At 30.6% G+C, this 20,765-nt stretch overlaps 3 protein-coding genes across 3 annotated transcripts; 1 reads left to right on the forward strand and 2 right to left on the reverse strand.

The window, feature by feature from the left end:
• Positions 1 to 2,241: 2,241 nt before the first annotated feature.
• Positions 2,242 to 3,193, forward strand: LOC105109936 (uncharacterized protein At1g76070). The gene has a single exon (XM_011004807.1). The coding sequence runs from the start codon at positions 2,242 to 2,244 to the stop codon at positions 3,004 to 3,006; it is 765 nt and encodes a 254-aa protein (XP_011003109.1). The 3' UTR covers positions 3,007 to 3,193.
• Positions 3,194 to 4,702: 1,509 nt separating this feature from the next.
• Positions 4,703 to 6,056, reverse strand: LOC105109919 (thioredoxin-like protein CDSP32, chloroplastic). Its single transcript, XM_011004789.1, has one exon. The coding sequence runs from the start codon at positions 5,868 to 5,870 to the stop codon at positions 4,971 to 4,973; it is 900 nt and encodes a 299-aa protein (XP_011003091.1). The 5' UTR covers positions 5,871 to 6,056; the 3' UTR covers positions 4,703 to 4,970.
• A 2,831-nt stretch (positions 6,057 to 8,887) lies between these two features.
• On the reverse strand, positions 8,888 to 9,972 carry LOC105109920 (24-methylenesterol C-methyltransferase 2-like). Its single transcript, XM_011004790.1, has one exon. The coding sequence runs from the start codon at positions 9,912 to 9,914 to the stop codon at positions 9,159 to 9,161; it is 756 nt and encodes a 251-aa protein (XP_011003092.1). The 5' UTR covers positions 9,915 to 9,972; the 3' UTR covers positions 8,888 to 9,158.
• Positions 9,973 to 20,765: the final 10,793 nt, after the last annotated feature.

Below are 20,765 nucleotides of genomic sequence, written 5' to 3' on the forward strand. Positions count from 1 at the left end.
TAACAAGAATGAATTAGGTTAGTTGAACTAAAAGATTAACTGATTATCTAACATATTAGTCTTATTGCTAAACATCTTGGATTTTGGGACTTGTTATATGAAATTAAGTGTACTTATAATACGTGTTTGATATTGTGAAGCATAATGGCTTTTAAAATAATTTTTATTAGAAAATATAGTAAATTTTATTTTTATTTTACTATCAACACATCAAAATTATTAAAAAAATTAAAAATCAATTTATTGTTTTTTAAATAAAAAACAATTTAAACAGTAAAAGCTATGGATGTTTAAAATAACCGATTAACCGAGAAAACTGAAAAAACTGAAGAACAATTAACCAAAAAAATCAAACTGAAATGAAAAATCGATTAAACCGATTGTTAAAACCATAAATTTTAACAAGTTCAATTTGGTTTCGGTTTTGAACCAGAAACCAGCACAAACCAAACCGAACCCACTAAAGCCAAAAATGACACAAATCTTTGAGGTATAAATAGTTAAATTGTAACCTAACCCTAATAGTTAATATAACCTTCTTGTCTCTCACAAAAGTCGTCGCTTGCCCCAGAAAAAATTCTCAATCTTCCTCTCAATTAATATCGCTTGCCCCAGAAAAAATTCTTAATCTTCCTCTCAATTAATTTTCAATCTTCTTTTTTCTATTTTCTAATCTTTCTTTCTCAATTTTCTTTTTTCTATTTTCTAATCTTTCTTTCAAGGTCATATTTTTCAACGTCACATACACATCTAAAAAAAATTGATGTACGATGATCTTTAACTAAAAAAAATAGGAGTTAACAATTATTTCTCTCCCTTACTTCTGTATATTTATAAGCCTCTGTAACTTGAAAATTTATAATAGCTTGTACTTGCTATGTATACTTCATAGGAGAATAATAAAGTTACCACAAAGATAATATCTTTGCGTATCTTTGTCACTTGTATCTTTTTCTTGTTCTTATATTTTCTTCCTTTTCATTCTCGGTTGTCTTTCTTATGGTAAGTATTCATGGTAATGGCTGAGACAGATGGGATTAATGGCAATGGAAACCATGGAGAAGTTGTTTTGGATATTAAAGATAATTATCCTTCATTTAGCTTTATCAAGAAAGTTTCTGCTTTGAACTTCTCTGTGCCTTTCATGAAGAAAATGCTGTAAAATCTATGTTCTTTCTACACTTGTGTTTTTTCCTTGTCATATGAAAAATCCAGATGATGGAATTAGATTTTATGGTTTTTTTGCTAAAAAACTGGATTTAATAGAACCGGACCGGTTTGGTTAATATTTTATAAAATTACTTGTGTTATTTCCTTGTCACATGAAAAATCCAGATGATGGAATTAGGTTTTATGGTTTTTTTATTAAAAAACTGGATTTAATAGAATCGGACCGGTTTGGTTAATATTTTATAAAATTAATATAATTTAGTTTGGTTAATTTTTTAAGTTCAAATCAAACCGAATCGAATAATGAACACCTCTTAAAAAAGCTATTATAATATGAAAGGGTTCTTAATTTAGTAAAGTAGCTATTAGTTATGGTCTCGGGGCAGGAGAAATGAAGGTAATTACGACATTGTTCTTGTACTTTTTGTTAAGCAAAGATAGAAAATCTAATTTGAAATAATCCCAAAAATATATTTATTTTTATATCTATAACTAAATATATTTTTGATCAATTTTATATATGTTTCTTTTATCTCGAAACACTAAACAAACAACAACTCGGTGAATTTTCAATGTTCAATGTCATCTTTTAAGTTCATCAAGTTTTATGATTATTGATTCGTTTTGACAATTACAAACAACATCACTGGCAGCGTTCAAAACTAACTTGTTGTTGCCGAACGCAGCTTTTTTTTTTTTTTCCCTCAAACTTATCCTATGTAAGCGTCGCGTTCAACATTTGTTGATGATTAGATAAAGCCTAACAGGTCATAAACAGACAATTGACCAAGCAAATGGATGGAGACAGATCAGTGTATCAAATAGCAGGAATTAAACTTGGAAGGAAATCTTCAGAGTCGGATAAGCTGTATGGATATTAGATTATGATGGGCAAAAATGGTTTGCTAAGTCACACCTCTTCATTCTGACCAAACCCTGTCTCTCACTCAAATAAGACAAGACAGGGTCAAGACTGAAGACACAAAAACCTTGGTAGCACACAAATATATAAAGCCATGTATGATTGAGAGATTGAAAATCTTGTGCAGAGAGAATTCCACGATAACAGAAATGGAGAAACAAGCAGCAGCATCACCGAGAATGATCTTGAAATTTCTACCAAAAGTTGTTTCTGCAGTCAACTTCCATAACCTTACAGTTGGCCCAGGTAGAGATAAGAGATCAGAAAACGCACACAAGCACAAAGCCAATGCAGGCAAAGGAGTTAATCCTGTCAGGTCGTTAATCCCAGCTAAAGTTAGAAGACAGCCCAAGAATGAGAGCTTTGAGACCCAAGAAGAGCCCAGCTCACCAAAGGTCTCATGTATAGGCCAAGTCAAGCACAAGAAGAAGATGAACAAAGCCACTTCCAAGCGCGTTCCTTGGCTCCCTCAAGAAACAAAGCCTGTGTCACAGAATCCACATAAGATAAAGAAGCACGCGTCTAAACTTATGAGACTCTTCACTGGATCAAAAGCAGGGAGGAAATCTATTGTTTCTGGTGGAGATAAGCCAACACTTCCTGATAAAACACCTTCATTAAGTCAAATGAAAAAGTTTGCAAGTGGTCGTGATACTTTGGCTGGTTTTGACTGGACCGCTCATCAGATTGCACCCCTGGAATCTGATAGCAGGGATTATTATACTGATGAAGAGAGGGTAGATCGTTTAGAAGAAGAGGAACATGAAGAGGTTATCATTCCTTTCTCGGCACCTATATTGGTAGGTGGAGGAATAGATTTGCTGCCAAGGAAAGAAATTAACCTCTGGAAGAAAAGAACCATAAACCCACCTCACCCTCTTCAACTGAGATCCAATATGGTTAGAGGAAATTAATTAACAGTACTTTTTTGTTGAAGCTTCCAAATATATTTTCCCTTTGTTTCTGTTAAATCTCAAATCCTGCTAGAAAGCAGAGATGGAATGTGTAAGTTAGGTGCAATTGCAAAGGATTTTGTACAAATTTGTGTTCGATAGAAGGTCATGGAAATGCAAAAAATCAGAAGAACAAATTGATTCAACTGGCAGCAAGACATTTATTTTCTAATTTCATTTTTGTTTTTCTCCACTACAAAAATCTTTAAATAGATAGTCATTTCGAATAAGATTATGCTTGTTTATGTAATGTGGTGTGATTCAGTATATATTTTATCCTAATTATATAATTAAAAATATTTTATTAGTCGATGTACATCATAGTTTTTGTATGAACTCTCTCATAAAATTTTGTTTAAGAAAAAAATACAATTCTTTAAAAAATCTTTTCAGACCAGATGCTAAACACGCACAAAAAGCTTCTAATTCTATCCCACGTCACCAAGTATGGTTTTCAAACGGTGGAATGCTAGATATTCTTCTTAAATAATTAACAAACCGCACACAATTTAGGAAGCTGCCTCAACCGAAAATGCAACCATGTTAACACGAAGTGGCTTTTGAGTCCTATCAAAGATATTTGAAAGGATACCTGCAATTTCATCTGTACTTGCGTCTCTTGCCTGCTAAAGCCAGCCCATCCTGCTTGAAATTGGCATGGTTTTAGTTGAATCTACGGGCAGAGATTTATTTATTTTTTTATTTATGTCAAGAGCATCAAAATAGCCTTTCTCCTACGTTCTTAGATTAAATGGATCGTTTTCTAGGGGATGCCTTCCACAATTAACAAATCTGCTGCCAGTAGAAAATTTGGTACAGCTAAAATATCATGATCTTCAATGTACCTCATCCGCTAGGTCTCAGTTCCTGTCAACTATTATAACTACGAAAAAACCACCCCCGAAGCTTTTTTTTTAAGAAAACAGTAAGAGTACTATTGTACCAGTTTTTAGACATGGACAGTAGATAATCTACATCTATTTTCGTGCATTTTTATAGAGCATCACTCCTTTTCTCTGATGAAGCATCTACAGGACCTACCACCCATTTTAATACTCAACCATTCTATTAACCAGTGTGTGATAATTTCTCCATCATAATCACCCGTCATCAATGGAATCGTCAGGCCTTGACTTTGAAATTCGTTATTCCATATTTGCCAAATTGGTTCCCAAAGGAGAGCAATATTCCAATCAAATTCAAGTATTATACTGCTTAACCTGTGCTCTCTATTGTATGTAGGAAAAACAAAACCTTTGCTGACTTCAAAATGCCAAAAAACAGGGGAAAGGGAGGAGGAAGAACAACGAAATTCATTTTTGTGTTAGGTTCAGCCATGCAGCAGTCACTACTGCAGAGCAAATGCAGTGACCTCTGAGGCATCCCCAGTTCAAAAATGATTATTCTACATCACATTATCAATTTTCTGAATAGGTTTCAGCAAGCATTCTGTTGTAGGAGGATCATCTTTTAGGCTCTTTTTCAGCTAACTGTAGTAAATTGACAGGGCATTTGTTTACACGTCACACAGACAAAGATGATGCATTTCTTCCTACCTAAAACAAGCTCATTGCCTGAGTTAATTCTAGAAAACAAATTAAGCAGTACCGTTTTATCCCTTAGATTCAAGTAAAAGTCACTAGCCACATTCAAGATCAAAGGATGAAAAAAAAGGTACAGATATAAAACAAATTGATAATAGCCAACAATGTATACAACACCACTAGACAAGACATGGACTTCCTCGACTGAAGCCATGTCAAAATAGCACAAGTGGAATCGAGTTCAAGGGCCTTTTACTTCTATGGCTACATGTATTTTCCCAGTCCGAATTTGTTGGCTACCTCATGGTTTTGATAACTAAATTTTATCTAATCCAATCTCAGTTCCTTAAACAAACGATTGATTTTTTGTAAATTATACTCTTAGTAGGTAACACGAACTCCTTGGTATCTAAGAATCTCTCCAATAAGTTCTCCTTTACCAGATCCTACATACCTTCCACAAATCTTACCATCTCTGATGAACAAGAAAGTAGGCACCTCAACAACGTCCATGTCCTTCAAAAACTGCATGCAGCTATCATTCTCGTCACCGTTCATTCGTGCAAAAACCACAGTATCAGACATCTGCCTTGACAACTTAATCACCGTTGGGTAAACCTTCACGCATGGCCCACAATGCTTCAACCCCACATCAAGAACAATCAGCTTGTGATCAGCTTTATGATCATCAATCAACTTCTCCACGTCTTCTCTGCGATGCAGCTGCACAACAGCAGAGTGATTATCACCGTAGTATAAAACATCTCCCATCAGCGTATCTTGGGTAATCCCTTTTTCTTCATGAATCTTCTCCATGCTCTTGTAGAAGCTAAAGTGTGGAACTTTTTCAATTTTTTCTCTCTTGCAAAGCTCTCTAGTCTTCTCTGATTCATCTGCCATCACAAGAAGGAAATTTACATCGTTGCAGGTTCTGCTAAGCTCTACCATAAAAGGGTAGATTTGACTGCTATGGTAACTGTGGCTTGCTGCATATTCTACAACAACAAGCTTGTTTTTTGCAGTTTTAAGTGCTTCATCGAACTCCTCTACGCTGTGAATTTTTTGTACTTTTTCATCGTTGACAGGTTTTTTGGTCCCTGGGGCAGCTGTAGCCTTCGTCATAAAGTGAGTTCTTCCTGTACCAAGTTTTGCTGCTAGGGGTTTAACTTCTTTAGTAACAAAGGGTGCTAAGAAGGAACTGTGCAAACAAGGAGGGCTTAATTTAGGGGTGTTTGAAAGAGACAATGGTGGTTTTGACAAAAAATTTGTGATAGCAGCCATGGAAAGAAGCTTGTAGAGAAAAGGTCTAGGCAATTGAGAACCTGAGAGGAGCTAAGCACAGAACAAAATGGAGAAGAGAGCTGGGGAATTATCATGAAAATCTCAGTGACCATAAATAGTATCCACATATTTTTTTGTAGTTCTCATTATCCACACAGTTGGATGGGGTTAGATTTTTATGACACTTTTTTCTCTCCTCATAGTCTCTTAGCATATCCCTTTCCTCCTGATCAGAAAATCGCTTTAAGATCATTGACGATGCTAATAACTAGTTGGGCCTCAATAAAAAGATGAATTGGGCTAAAGCTTTACAGCTACTGCCCAGTTTCTTTTTCTTTTTTAGACGGGAGCCGGGAACATGGGCTCCGGGGTTGGGGGGACAAAAACTAAAGAAAATGTAAATGTCTGTCTCCTGTCGGATTGTGTCAGTCCTCCACACAATCACTCTTCCGTTTCGAGACTTGAGAGTGTGCCGATTCGCTTCTCTTCATTTTATTTGTTCTTCCATGGCTACTATCCTAGCTCCAGAATCACGAAACGTGACAAAAGTCTCCCAAGGAACTTGCTCATCCTGTAAAGTGCCAACGGCTTTTTATGCCTGAGCATCCGTTTGGCACGGCATCTATTGGTTGGAAGTATAATTTTTTTAGATTACCTTGGTTGTCCGGGTCAGCTTGCGCGTACCACGACTAATTCCACGGCCCTAAAATTAACGACCATGTAAGCTTCCAGTGGTCATCATATGAGCAACCAAGAACTCGAACCTGAGACCATAAAGAAAACAAACTCCTTAATCCCAAATCTTTACCACGGTTTTTTATGCCTGAGCATCCGTCTTTTATCTAAAACTATATTTTAAAAAAAATCTATAAATTAACTCGTCTAACCCATAAACCGAAAACCGAAGCTTAATCCAGATCTTGCAAGTATTGGTAATCTGAATTCTTAAAAAATTACTGTATCAAGAGAAACAATTACCAAGGAAAAGGGTTGTATTTACCATCGAAACTAAGACTTATCTAAAATCATATTTTTAAAAAAAATCTATAAATTAACCCGTCTAACCCATATCCCAAACCTTAATTCGGATCTTGCAAGTATTGGTAATCTGAATTCTTAAAAAATTACGGTATCAAGAGAAACAATTAGCAAGGAAAAGGGTTGTATTTACCATCGAAACTAAGATGGTTAGTTAATAAATTCTTGAAGACAAAGCAGACTATGCAAATCCATTTACTTATACAACCGCTTATCCACGATTGATTTTGCTCTGATTATTAACATTTTGAATCTCAAAACTCTAAAATTTGCCAGATTAATTAAACATTTCCAGTCCAGAACAGAACCCAGCACAAGTATTTTGTCGGCAAGAACCACACCTTTTGTACGTCACCACAACAGCATTATTCTCATTAACTTTTTCGTGTCAAATATTGTAGTTATTTTTGTGTTTCAAAAATATTATTTTTTTATTTTTTATATGATATCAAAAATAAAAAATATTATTTTAATTTATTTTAAGAAAAAAAAAACCTATAAATAATTCAGAACAGCGACCTCATGAATCATCCTTTCAATTAATGCTTTAGTTCCTTCGGTTGATGTCTGGGCTTGCCAGTCTCCCTGTACTGCCCAAAACCGAGCCTTAACTTCGGATTAATTTCCTGCCTCGCCAATTTTATTCCCACCATGAACAAGCCAAACTTTCAGAACAACGGAGTGTGCTTCTGAGCGAATGTCGGTCCAAATACTCTTGGAAATGTTTTTGGTAAAAATATATTAAAATAATATTTTTTATTTTTTTAAATTTATTTTTAATATTAATACATCAGAAAACAAAAACAAAAATAAATTTAAAATTTACTGAAACTATGCCCAAACACAACTTTAAATAAGCACTTAGCATTGTAGTCGTTTTTTGATGCAGTTGTTTTTGCATTTAAAAATAGATTTTATGATTTAAAAAAAATTGCTTGAAATTTTGTGTTTGTTTAATATGCTGCATTAAAAATAATTGTTAAAAATTTAAAAAATATATTATTTTATATATTAAAAAAAATTTAGGAAACAAACATTACCACCACATTCCTAAACACTTAAAATATATATGCATCAACTATAGTTTTAAACATATGCCGAAATTCATCTTTCATGCCTTCCCTCCTCCCATAGATAGCCATTTAATGCATACATACACTCATAATAAAGGAAAAATTAAATTGATAAGACCAGACCCCAAATTGAATCATTTTTATAGCAGTGCAAGAGCAGCATGTGATCTATAGAAAGCGTGTATAAGTTAGTTTTCAAATTTTCTTTTTTTTTTTAATAAATCAAAATAATATTTTTTATTTTTTAAATTTTAGTTTTAACAACACAACAATATAAAAATATAAAAAAATAATTTAAAACTAAAAAAATTCAGAATTTTATAAAAAAATTGATTTTTAATGTATTTTTAAATTAAAATAATATTTTTTATTTTTTTAACACAATACATAAAAATTAATTTAAAAATTCAAATTTAAAAAAAATAAAAAAATTTCAAATTCCAATTCACTGATTCAGCCATAAATGCAACTGTCCTCAGTCCTCAAGCTTGTCACAACATGTCAAAAGCAACAAAAGCTGGTTGTAAAGCAAACTAACGACACAGGTAAAGCCAAGATCCAGCGCTGGCTGGGCACCTAAGGTTTATTTTCTTATGGCAAAAGTGCCTTTTTCGCTCCATGTGCGCCGAGTGTCCTCTCTCTTGTTCTCACATGCATGAGAGCCCGTTTGCCCTTGAATTCTGAATTTTTTTAATTTAAAATTTAATTTTTTTAATTTAAAATGTTAATATTAAAAATAATTTTTAAAAAATAAAAAATATATTTTTAATTAAAAAAAACACTTTAAACAGAACAGCTACACAACTCCAAACAAACCGTATAATCCTCGACAAATCTCGCCAGTAGATCTCCTCCATTCACCCAAAATTTATTTAGCTTATTTAATTTAAAACAGAGAAAATCAAGTGAATGATAAAAAAATAATGAAAATCTAGATAACAATAATCTTGACCTTTGGATTCTTCACCGTCGCCATAATAACAGTAGAAAAAAAACAAAGATCCAGCCACGAAATTTAAGAACAAAAATACGAAGATAAGAGGATTTAACTAGGGGGGGGGAAACCCTAAAATGAAGAGGAAAAAAGAACTAGAAAGTCACAAAGGAGGTAGAACATGAGTTGCTGAAACATAAAAATACCAGGGAATCTTTGATTATTACCCAATCAGACTAGAGACTAAGAATTTGAGGTTTCTTCTGTCTTCTTCTCAGGTTTTCTGCAGAGAATCATGTGCATAGGAGTGAAAATCCCAGTATCACCACCCTTTGTAAGATAATCAGCTGTCTTGAACAGCATCTCGTGAACATCGACAGTCCCTTTGGGAGCAATCCCCAAAGCAGAAAGTATTGTTACAACAATGTGGTTCCTCGGAAACGGCATCTCAAGGAAATTCCCTTGAACAACTTCACAAAGTGAATCTAACCCAGCTTTCTTGTTGTGCATACGCGCACGATTCACTTGATAATCGTTGATTGTGATACCGACCACCTTAGCGCGTGAATGAGCAGCGATAGCACGCATAGGACCACCGACGCCGCATCCAACATCCAGGATTCGATCTCCAGGCTTGACATTAATCAGATCCACGGCCATCTCCTCGTGAAGGCGCGTGGCTTCAAGGTGGGACTTTCCAGGGATGGAAGGAGAGAAATGGAAGGACTGGCCCCATCCCCACTCGTAAATATCGGTGACTAGATTGTAGAATGTGTCGACGAAATCAGGGACTTTTTCGGCTGTTTCGATCTCTTTGGGGCGGCGGAAAAAAGACCAGTATTGTTTGTAGTTATCTTGGACTTTCTCGGCTGAGATGGAGCCACCGGAGAGATCTACAGCCCGTTTTCCCTTCTGCTCGGCTGGACCGAGAATGCAAACGAACCAGTAGATGCCACCGGCTATGAGAGCTCCTGTGCAGAAGAGTGCGAGAGCGTCCATGAGTGAGAGTGTGAGAGTGTATCCGGGGATCCTACGTTTCTCTCTTTCTTAATCTCGTTTTAAGGGGGTCGTGAGGGTTTTTTATGTCTTGTAGACTCGGGAGTGCACGCGCGTTGCTCGTGTTTGAGTCCATTCAACAACAAGACGTGGAAAGGTCGGTAACTTTTTAAAATATTTACATCAAAATATTTTTGTATTTTAAAAATATTTTTAAAATAAATTTATTTTTTATTCTTTATTTTAAATTAATTATTTTTAAGTTGTCGAATTATTTTATTATATTGATATTTAAAAAAAATCTCTTAGATTGAGATTGAGATAAGCTGTAATTTGAAAGTGCTTAACATCGCATTTTTCTGATCTATTAGCTGTACAAATTAAAAAGAAGAAGAATATAAAACGGGTGGATCCGGGTGTGAGATGATGAAAATCTTGGATATTTTTTGCTTTATGTGGATTTTGTTTTATTTAACAAGTTAAAAAATAAAAATAAAAAACTAGTAAAAGAAAAATAAAATTTATATTCATTTTCATTTTCATTTATTATAATTAAACATGCCTTTAAAATAAGTTAAGAGAAGTAATTGATTTTAAGAATCTATAATTTTAAATACAAAAACCACAACAAACATTTATTGAGAAAAATACAAAAACCACAATTATTTATTTTTCGTTCAATTGTTTTTGTTCCCGTGGAAGCGAGTTAACTAGTGGAAACATTAATTATGCAAGTTAGACTCAGTCTAGCGTCTAAATTAGCTAAACACGTGCATCGTGGAGTCGTTGGGTCAGTATAAAAAATATAATTTTTATTATTTTTTAAATAAAACAGTATTATTTGTAAAAAAATAAAAGAAAATATCAGTTGTTGTTGAATGGCATTCATGTCAAATTTAATTAAGTTGATATTCAAATCAATTCCAAAAGAAATAGTTAAATAATAAAAATCAAATCTAAAAAATAAATTAAAATAAATAAATTATAAATTTAATATAATCAGTAAATAATATAATATTTTTAAATTTTTCATAATTTTCAGAAAGTATTTTCCATCTAAATTTTTCAGGAAAATACTTTTCTTGAAATCAAATCAAATTTTTTTTATTGAAAAGTATTTTTTGTTTGTCAATTTTTTTAATGGTAAATACATAAAAAAAAATTAAAAATTATTTTCTAAAAAATAAACATGGCTTCAAAGTGAAAACACATAAACGCTCATGAATGGAGAATTTTATTAACTTGTATTGATTTAATTATTTTTTTTAAAAAAAAAAAATAATGTTGTATTAATGGACCACTTTTATGTGTCAATTGAAATCACATTATAAATTTAATTTGAAAATAAATTAAAATTTAATTGATAACTTATTATAATTTTTATGTTAAGAATAAAATACTAAACTATATAATTAAGTTCAATTATAATTTTTTTTAGAATACATGTGAAAAAATAAATTGAATTGATAATTTTGCCATTAATTTATAAATTATTTAAATCAATGTTGATTCTTTTTCTTCTTTTTTTTGTTAAAGAGACTGATGTATTTATTTGAAATGAAATAAAATCTATATCAACGTTAATTCTTTTTTTTTGTTAAAGAGACTCATGTATTTATTTGAAATGAAATAAAATCTAGACATTTTAAAGAATATATACATGAACCTATAAATACTTGTTGAAAAAAACGAAAATTACATGTTTGTGAAGAAAACTTTTCAATCAAAATCTTTTCTCTAGAATGTTAAGAAAAGAACTCTATAAGCATTCCAATACAAAATCTAACATTTTACTATAATTAAGTTTAAATAAAATAAATTTCAAACTAGCATCGATAGATTTTACCAAATAACTAACTCAATGGCTAACATGACCACAACAATGTTAGTAATTCAAGAAACAATTCTTAGTTGACAATTATAATAACCCAGAAGATATCACCATATATATAAATTATCTCATTTCACCTACAATTCAATGTGCCTAATAATTATCGTATTACTAGATAATCAAATGATAGTATTACAGCAATCCAAGGAGTGATCGTAGCTAGTTGATAGGCCTCATCCATTGCTGCTCCATCTAAAAAATAGAAATGGATAGTTACTGTGCTGTTTTTGTTCTTAAATACTGGGTACAATTTTAAATGCTATTGTTTTTCCATCTCTATATATTTTTAATCCATGCTCACCCACGCATCAAGCAGCCATTTCCATGCATAAGTGGCCGAGCAAAGCCAGAAACGGGAGATGAATTGAATTAAAAGAGTCTTAGATATAAAAAAATCAATTAATCATTTAAATTGAATTGAATTTACATTGCCCAGCAGAAGTTTATACTTAACAGATCACAGCCCTCAATGTCATGGGCTCCTCATCTACCTGTCCTTCGACACCTGACACTGCTCTGTACACTTCACCTCAGAAGACGTGTCAGTGTTGATTCTTATCACCTGCTTGCATGGTCTCAGCTTCTGACAGTTAAAAAAAATTTAAAAAAATATTTTTTTTAAAACAGTTAGTCTCTTCATTTGCTGAAAAAAAATTTAAAAAAATATTTTTTTTAATTAGAGATCAAATTTAAGAAAAAAAAAATTAAGAAATGAAAATAATAATAATCAACATTTCATAAATTATTTTAAATAAAATAAGTAATAATAAAAAAAATAAGGATTAAATTTGATAAATAAAAGATTTTCATAAAAATAAAAAATAAAATAAACAGCTATTGTAAAAATAAGCACCAAAGTTAATATAAAAATTAAATTTTAAGAGGTAAAATTAAAAAAATAAATATTCAAAATAAAATATATATAAGAATCAAAGGTTTAAGGATCAAATTTGATATAATTAGCAAATAATAATATTTCTAAATTTTTCACAATTTCTGGAAAGTGTATTCCGTTCAAATTTTATAAGAAAACACTTTCCTGAAAACCAAGTCAAATTTTTCTTTGACTATTCCGTTCAAATTTTATAGGAAAACACTTTCCTGAAAACCAAGTCAAATTTTTCTTTGACTGAAAAATATTTTATATTTACCAACTTTTCTAATAATAAACAAATATAAAACAGTTTGGAAATTGATTTTTCATAAACCAATTTTCAGAAAACAAACACAGCAAAAAAAAAATATTTTCTTGAAAATCAAGCTAAATTTTTATTTGACCAAAAAGTATTTTGGTTGACCAAAAAATATTTTTTATTAACTAAAAAATGTTTTCCAGTAACCAACTTTTCTAATAAAAAACAAATTGTTAACTAAAAAGTGTTTTTCAGTAACCAACTTTTCTAATAAAAAACAAATACGGAAAAATTAGGAAATCACTTTGCAGAAAACAAACATGACCTTTTTATTTCAATTTTTTTCATGTTTATAAACATTGAGATATTTTTTTATTTAAGAATGTTGATTTTTTTTTGTTTGTTTTTGTATTTTAAAAGTTTTTTATTTAAAATTTATTTTTATATATTTAAAATTTATTTTAATAAATTAATATAATATATAAATTTTTAAAAATAAAAAAAATTATTTTAATACTTTTTAAAATAAAAAATTATTTTAAAAATAATTATTATTATAATAACAAATAAGCTATAAATGTGTTTGAGACTAAGATGCAATTATTTTTATATTTTTTTTTCATAGCTTCGCTGAAAAAACCAAACAAAGCTCTATCCTAAATATACCCTGATTCCTGAATTGATGCAATCTCGTTTTTTTTCCCTGTAAAAGATATCAAATACTAAATAAAATTGATAAGAAAAATATACATTGATCGGTAGACTGTCGATAACCACCATTAAATTCCACACTAATCTCGTACTCAAATAACTTATGTTTTTTAATTCTTGTAATGTCTGACGTTGTTATAAAAGAAGTCCAGTGATACATGAAAATTTAGAAAATCACACCAGTCATCTTAAAACATGATATGAATTCACTTCTTTTAAATAAATTGGATTAGCATGGATGGCATGTCCTTAATTTTTTTCTATACTGGTTTATGTATTAATCAAGTTTTTTTTTACCCATCCCCTTTTTTTCTTAAGACAATACAGTGTATTGGAGCAACTAGGAGTATTTATTAGGTATCATTTGATTATTGTCTCCCTATAAAAATTATATTGATGAATTTATATTTGGTAATGGTATATAAAATAAAATAATTATTTTTATATTTAATTTTATTATCATGTATATAATAATAAACTATTAAAAAATTTATTTTATCATTGATATATATTATTGTTAAAATTGTATGCTTTTTTTTTTACTTTATATGTTACTGAGTGTTGAAATTAATAATACTATAATAACAACAATTATAAAACCGAAACTAACTTGACGGGTTAATCCAAGCCTTGGATTAGTCCAGGCTTTAAAAAAAAGATTGACTCGGTCAAATACCTAAGTTAACATCAGGATAAAACAAGTGTCACAAAACATGTTGATTTTTTAAAAAAAATAATCAAAACAATGTTGTTTTTATTATTTAAAAAAAAAAATTAGTTTAGTCAGGTTAACTCTGTCGACCCGTAATTTAAACCTTGTATCGGGTTGACTTAACTTCTAAATCAAGCTTTAAAATTGCAATAATAATAATTTTTATCCATATATTAACCTGCATCAACCCATATTGATCTCCCTGTCCATGACCTAGATCTCGTTTTAGTTGACATCCAAGTTGAGTTTTAAAAGTACAAAAATAACAAATTTCATTCTTATATTAACTTGGGTTAGTTCGAGTTGGCCCTCGAGTCAAGCTCTAGAACTATGATATAATCAATTTTATTTTATAACGATCCAAATTAACATGAATTAACTTTCTTGACACATGACCATAACTCTACATCGAATCAAGTTTTAAAACTACAACAATAACCGCTTGTGTCTTTATATTGACATAAATTAACAGTTAACCCCGCTAGTGAACCAAATCTTGCCCTTAGTCAATCCCGTGATTAAAAAACCATGATAATAATTATTTATATTTTTATTACGAATTAAGTTAATCTTATTCGTGACCACGGCCATAACCAATGACTAGGGTTTTGTGTAAATCAATCATATAATTTGGTTTTAATAATATAATAATGATTATTTTTATATTCTAGTCGTACAATTTCATAATAGAGAGTTGTTTATAGAAATATTTTTAAAATAAAAAATATTATCTATAATTAAACCCCTTAAGTTTTGAAAAAACACAAAATTTGTTAGATTTAATCTTAATTATTTTGTTTATTATTTATTTTATCCGAGATAACTTATAAAATTAATTTTTTTTAATTTTTTAATTTATAAGATGTATTCCTTATTAATTTAATAAATTTAAAAAATAAAATATTAATAAGCTATTTTTCAATTTATTTTTTATAGCATAACTAAATAGTAAAAAATATTTTTTAATTTTTTTCATGATATTATTAAAGTGTAACTAAATAGTAAAAAATATTTTTTAATTTTTTTCATGATATTATTAAATATAAAAAAATTAATTTTTATAAAAACAACTTAAAAGAAAATTTTAACGAATAAAAAGAAAGAGAGAGAGAATATATGAAAGTATTATCATCATTTTTAATGAGTTTTTTTTTTTTTGGTGTATAAATTTAAGAAATAACCAATAGTTATTATTATTATTATTTTTTTTTGTATATAAATTTAAGAAATAACCAATAGTTATTTCATGCTCATCTTTCATTGGTAAAATTTTCCGTGGTGGTGGTTTATGCAGAAACACATGATTACGTTGAGATTTGTTTTACATTATTGTTGTTTCAGAAATAAAATAGTGCCGATATTTCCTAAGCGACCGAAGCAAAGATGCGCCTCACAGAATCTTTGCAATTGCCCTGCCTTTTCTCACGTGCCTGCACAACATGCTTGCCATTATTAATTGCAAAATATACTCTGTCTTGTCATGTCATTTATGTCAATTCTGGGTTGCTTTGCTTTTAAAAATATTGTCGACGGTTTTCTAGCGAGTACATTGTCATGTGTTTTGTGTCTTCGGATCCTGTGTTTCTCTTAACAGCTGTGGCTGAATGTTCTGTCTCGTCGAGCTGTTGTCCAACTCACCACATCGACACATGGACAATCCACATAACATGGAACAAATACTGGGAACGCGGTTCAAAAATTTTGAAATTTTTTTATTTCAAATTAATATTTTTTTAATATTTAAAATTTATTTTAATATATTAATATCAAAAAAATAATTTTTTTAAAATAAAAATTATCATTTATATATATTTCTAAAAAAAATATTTTAAAAATTAACAACAACTATATTTTTAAACACACTTTTAATAACTTATCTTGATATTTTTATATTTAATTTTAAATCTAATTGAATATAAATTTATGACCTATGTTATATTTACCTGGTAAATTAATACGTAACTGCTTCATCTAGTTAAAATATAATAGAATTTAAATAAATTTTAAAATAATATTATTTTAATTTTTTCAAGATAAAATAAAAATAATATTATTTTAAATTGATGTGAGTTAATTTATTAAGTTTGTGGTTTGGTTATTGAAGATGGTTTTAAATTATTTCTAGTTTGATAACTTTGCGAGAAATTCAATTCAAAAAAGAAGAAGGAGAAAACAAATCAGATATTCAAAAAAATAAAAAATTAACTCATGGATCCAAGTTGTTAGCCTGTGTGAGGTGCGTTTATGTTATATATTTATTTTATTTTCCGGGCATCTCTAACCTCTCCTAGTTAATTTATAGACGGTACACATGCTATCACAATTGATTGAAATAATCTGCGAGGTGTGATGGTATTTTGAAATAAGATACGTTTATTGAATAAGGTATTTTAGTGGTTGGACTCGGGGATAATTAAATGATCATTCAAATAATTATATTTTACAATGTAAAGAAAACTAAATTGATTAATGCCTATATATATTAATAAAAAGTTTTTTATTTTTGAAGATTTTGAGGATTATCAATTATAAAATCAATAATAGAAAAAAAAAAAATCTTTAAAGGAGTAGCTTAATTGGTTAATTTCTTGATTTATTTTCTAAAAATCACTAATTCGAGTTTCATAAACTTCAAAATGAAGATTTACATAATTAATAATTTCAAGGGCTAAATCTTTAGGGGAGTAGCTTAATTGGTTAATTTCTAGATTTATTTTCTAAAAATCACTAGTTCGAGTTTCATAAACTTCAAAATAAAGATTTACATAATTAATAATTTCAAGGGCTACATGATTAATCGAGATGTGTATAAGCTGATCCGGATATTCATGTTAATAAAAAAATAATAAAAAAATATTGAATATGCTAGAGAGCATTAAATTCCATAAATAAAATTGTTTTTATGTTGAATTAATGTTTTTTTTTAAATGCAAAGAACTTGAATCTCTTATTTAGGTAATTCAATAACTTTTCATAGCTTTTAAATCTTGTCTGTTTTTTGAGTGCAGGAGCGAAAGAATAATTTTATCATGATTGAATTTATAAGGAACATATATTTTTTATACATACATTAACAAGCATTAATATAAAATAATATTCCTCAAACATACATTAACGAGACAGTATTATTTTTATATGCATCCTCTTCTTATGCACGAATGAGATAAAAAACAGAGAAACCCAAGAAATACATTGATCTCAAAACATAATGCCATGTTATCAGATAAACCTAAGACATTCATTGATATGAAGTTGGAAAGAATTACAAGTAGCTATCTGTAGTTTCATGGCCTATAGTAAATTCCAAATGGACAGTGGGAGTTGCTCGGCACTAACGAGGAAGCTTCTTCTGAAATGATGCTCTCTCCTTTGCCCCTTCGCACTTCCCTTTCACGAAAAAGATCGGTCCCCAAAAGGAACCTTTTGTGCCTTTGAATCTGAATCCTCCTTGCCTTTTCCTCCCTTGCAAATTCTTGGGAGTTTCCTCAATTCTATTCATGACATGACTACAAGTTCACTGTCTTTTTCATGAAATGGTATGAGCTAATTATTAAGATCCTGAATTTGCATTACTTTCGAACGTTGCTGACATTATTTGATGGATGAGATTTTTGTGTACTAAAATCATCTAATTGGTACAAGTTTGTGTAATAATGTGATTAGATTGAGTCACGCGAAGTGTTATAATTTAATATATGTTACATAATGTTGCATTTTTTGAGAAAAACTCTCGAAAATTACAAAATAACAAAGTATAACCATGGAGGATTGTTAGGAAATTCATCTCATGCATCCAGTCGATCCTCCAAGTATTTATGAGATTCAATCAATAATTATGTATAAATTAGTGCATGTACAAGAGACATTCATGTTTCGAAGCACGAAAGTCTTGTCTTCTTGCATCCCCCTACCAACCCCTCCTGTATAATTAAGTTCGTAATTATACAAAAAAATTGAGGTAACAAGAAATACTCTATCCCATGTAAGAAGATCAAACACAAGCTTTCCTTCCTTCCTTCCTTTTTTTTTTGGCTAAATTTCCTTTCTAAATGAAAGTTCTAACACCATGTTGTCTTTTTTTTTTTGGCTAGATTTCCTTTCTAAATGAAAGTTCTAACACCATGTTGGAGCAGAGTGGCTTTGATACTGCCTGCTACGAGGAACACCGCAGGATTTAGCAAACGTAGTGCACCTGTTATAAGGAACACTAGAGGGTCTACGTTAATTTCACCAGGGATCACAGGAGCCACAAACCTCCATTAGTGGCTGCTCAGGGCAACAGAATTATGGTCATGAACATAACGTAATAAGAGATAATCAAGGGATTGGCTTGTATTCGAGCACCCTGATCTGAGAAAGATCAGGGCCACCAAACACTGGTTTCCTCCATGCTGACAAGGCTTGAAAACGATCATAATTAATACCAGAAGTGCTTGATTTGATGGCAGTCTGATGTTGACTCCAAGGAAGTATGGAACCCCTGCTCTTGTAACTGTCTTTTGAGAGCATCACAGAAATCTTTGGCATTCTTAATTTCTTAAACCTGCAGCGATTCATTTCAAGAAGTCAAGGCAATGATCAAATTTTAGTGGCCGTATATTTACACCCCCGGCGGGTAATTTCAAAGAGCCTAGATGCTGATGAGAGCCTTCGTCACTGGAAAACAAGGTGTCAGCAGGCCTGCAATGCCATGCACAACATTGGGCCCAAATATATATCTAACAAAAGAGTGAAAAGTCCTGCGGTTACATGCAAATCTTCCTAGGGATAGAAAACGAGCAGTTTTCTGAAATTTAATAATACCAAAAGAAAACGAGTGAGGGTGATTGGTGTTTAAAACATTTTTTATTACTACGAACAAACAAGCAATTTTGCATCTAAAACATTTTTATTACATAGAGGTGAGGATCGATTCTAACAATTCGATTTAGATTAAAAAAAATTCAACCGAACTGATTTGATTTTTTTTAAGAAGATTCTGAAATGAACAAAGCTGGTTTAATTTTATGTTTGCTCGTGGACCTTTTAGTTGAGCTATTTTTGACATGTTTTTATTTAATGGGTTTTTAGTTTATAATGAATATTTAGTTTTTAGTGAGTTTTTCATTTAGATCTTGATTTCTAAAATTGAAATGGAACCAAACCATTTATTTAAAAAAAAAGAGATTATTTAGAAAAACCATTTAGTTTAATTAATTTCATGAATATTCTAGATAATTCAATTAATTTTCTCAACCTTATTATCATTCAATAAATGCTCCAAAATGCTTCGTGGACCAACGCAGGCTAGAAATATTTGTAGAGAGAGAGAGAGAGTTTTTTTCATGGGTAAAACAAGAAAACCAAGGGGGGGAATATATGAAAAATTAAAATATATAAGGACTAAAGTGGAACACTCACCATTACCGGTAAATATTGCCCAAGAGGACGAGTGATGCTGATGGGCCATTGCCACATTATTCGTTAGCATGCTGGAGCCCGGAAGCTCTATATTTTTTTCGATCACAGCAAACTCGACAAGTGACGCTCGATGTTAATGTCAACATGATTAACTTAAAAACCTAAAACTTGAACTTGAAGGGATCACAATCCAAACTACTAATAAGTATAAACGACAAACTCCACAGTATGTTTCTGGTAAAAAAAAAACAATCTCTGTCACAGGTTTCTGATCCAGGAAAGTTTACCTTCTTTCATCCTCGACCCATTCTGGTTTGCCAGTTCTCCTGTCTGCAACCTATCTTAGTGAGCCCTGCGAAACTTGCACGCTTCATTGCGTAACTGCTCCCTTGCGCCATCCAAGATGGAATCCTAAATTGAAAGATTGGGTTTTTTTCTTGCATGAACTTGTAAGCAACGCATCATTTACCAGATCATTGTCACACTTTACTTTTACTTGTCCCTTGGAAAATCTGAAAGAACAGTGTCTCTGTCTGAAGTATAACTTACACATTGAATTCTTGATAGAGAAAAAAGAGAGGACGGAAGGGGCACAATCTTTAACTTGTAGATTACCTCTTTTATAACTTTATGTAATTTTAGATGAAATTGATTTATACTAGTTCGATTAATATTATTATTTTTCATTTTTTTAAGAGATTTTGAGTGTACATTTAGAAAGTGCGTGGTTAGTATCTTAAAAAAAAACAGCCTAAATTAAATATATCCGTACAACAGTAGTTTTTAAGATATATATATAAAGACATATCTTCTCTGTTTTTATTTTTTCTATTTTTTACGTAGCAGGATATTCACTAATTGCAAGATAATAAATTATAAGATGCATCATAATAACTTTGTGAATGTTTTTATCCTTATAAATCCAGCCTTTATTAAAATTTTCAAAATTCTGCTACACTAATGTTTTTACCTTAGTGGAATAAAACTTCACTTACTCCTACAAATAT

The sequence above is a fragment of the Populus euphratica genome, unplaced genomic scaffold (assembly GCF_000495115.2).
Source record: "Populus euphratica unplaced genomic scaffold, PopEup_1.0 scaffold236.1, whole genome shotgun sequence".
In the NCBI taxonomy this organism is placed as follows: Eukaryota; Viridiplantae; Streptophyta; class Magnoliopsida; order Malpighiales; family Salicaceae; genus Populus; species Populus euphratica.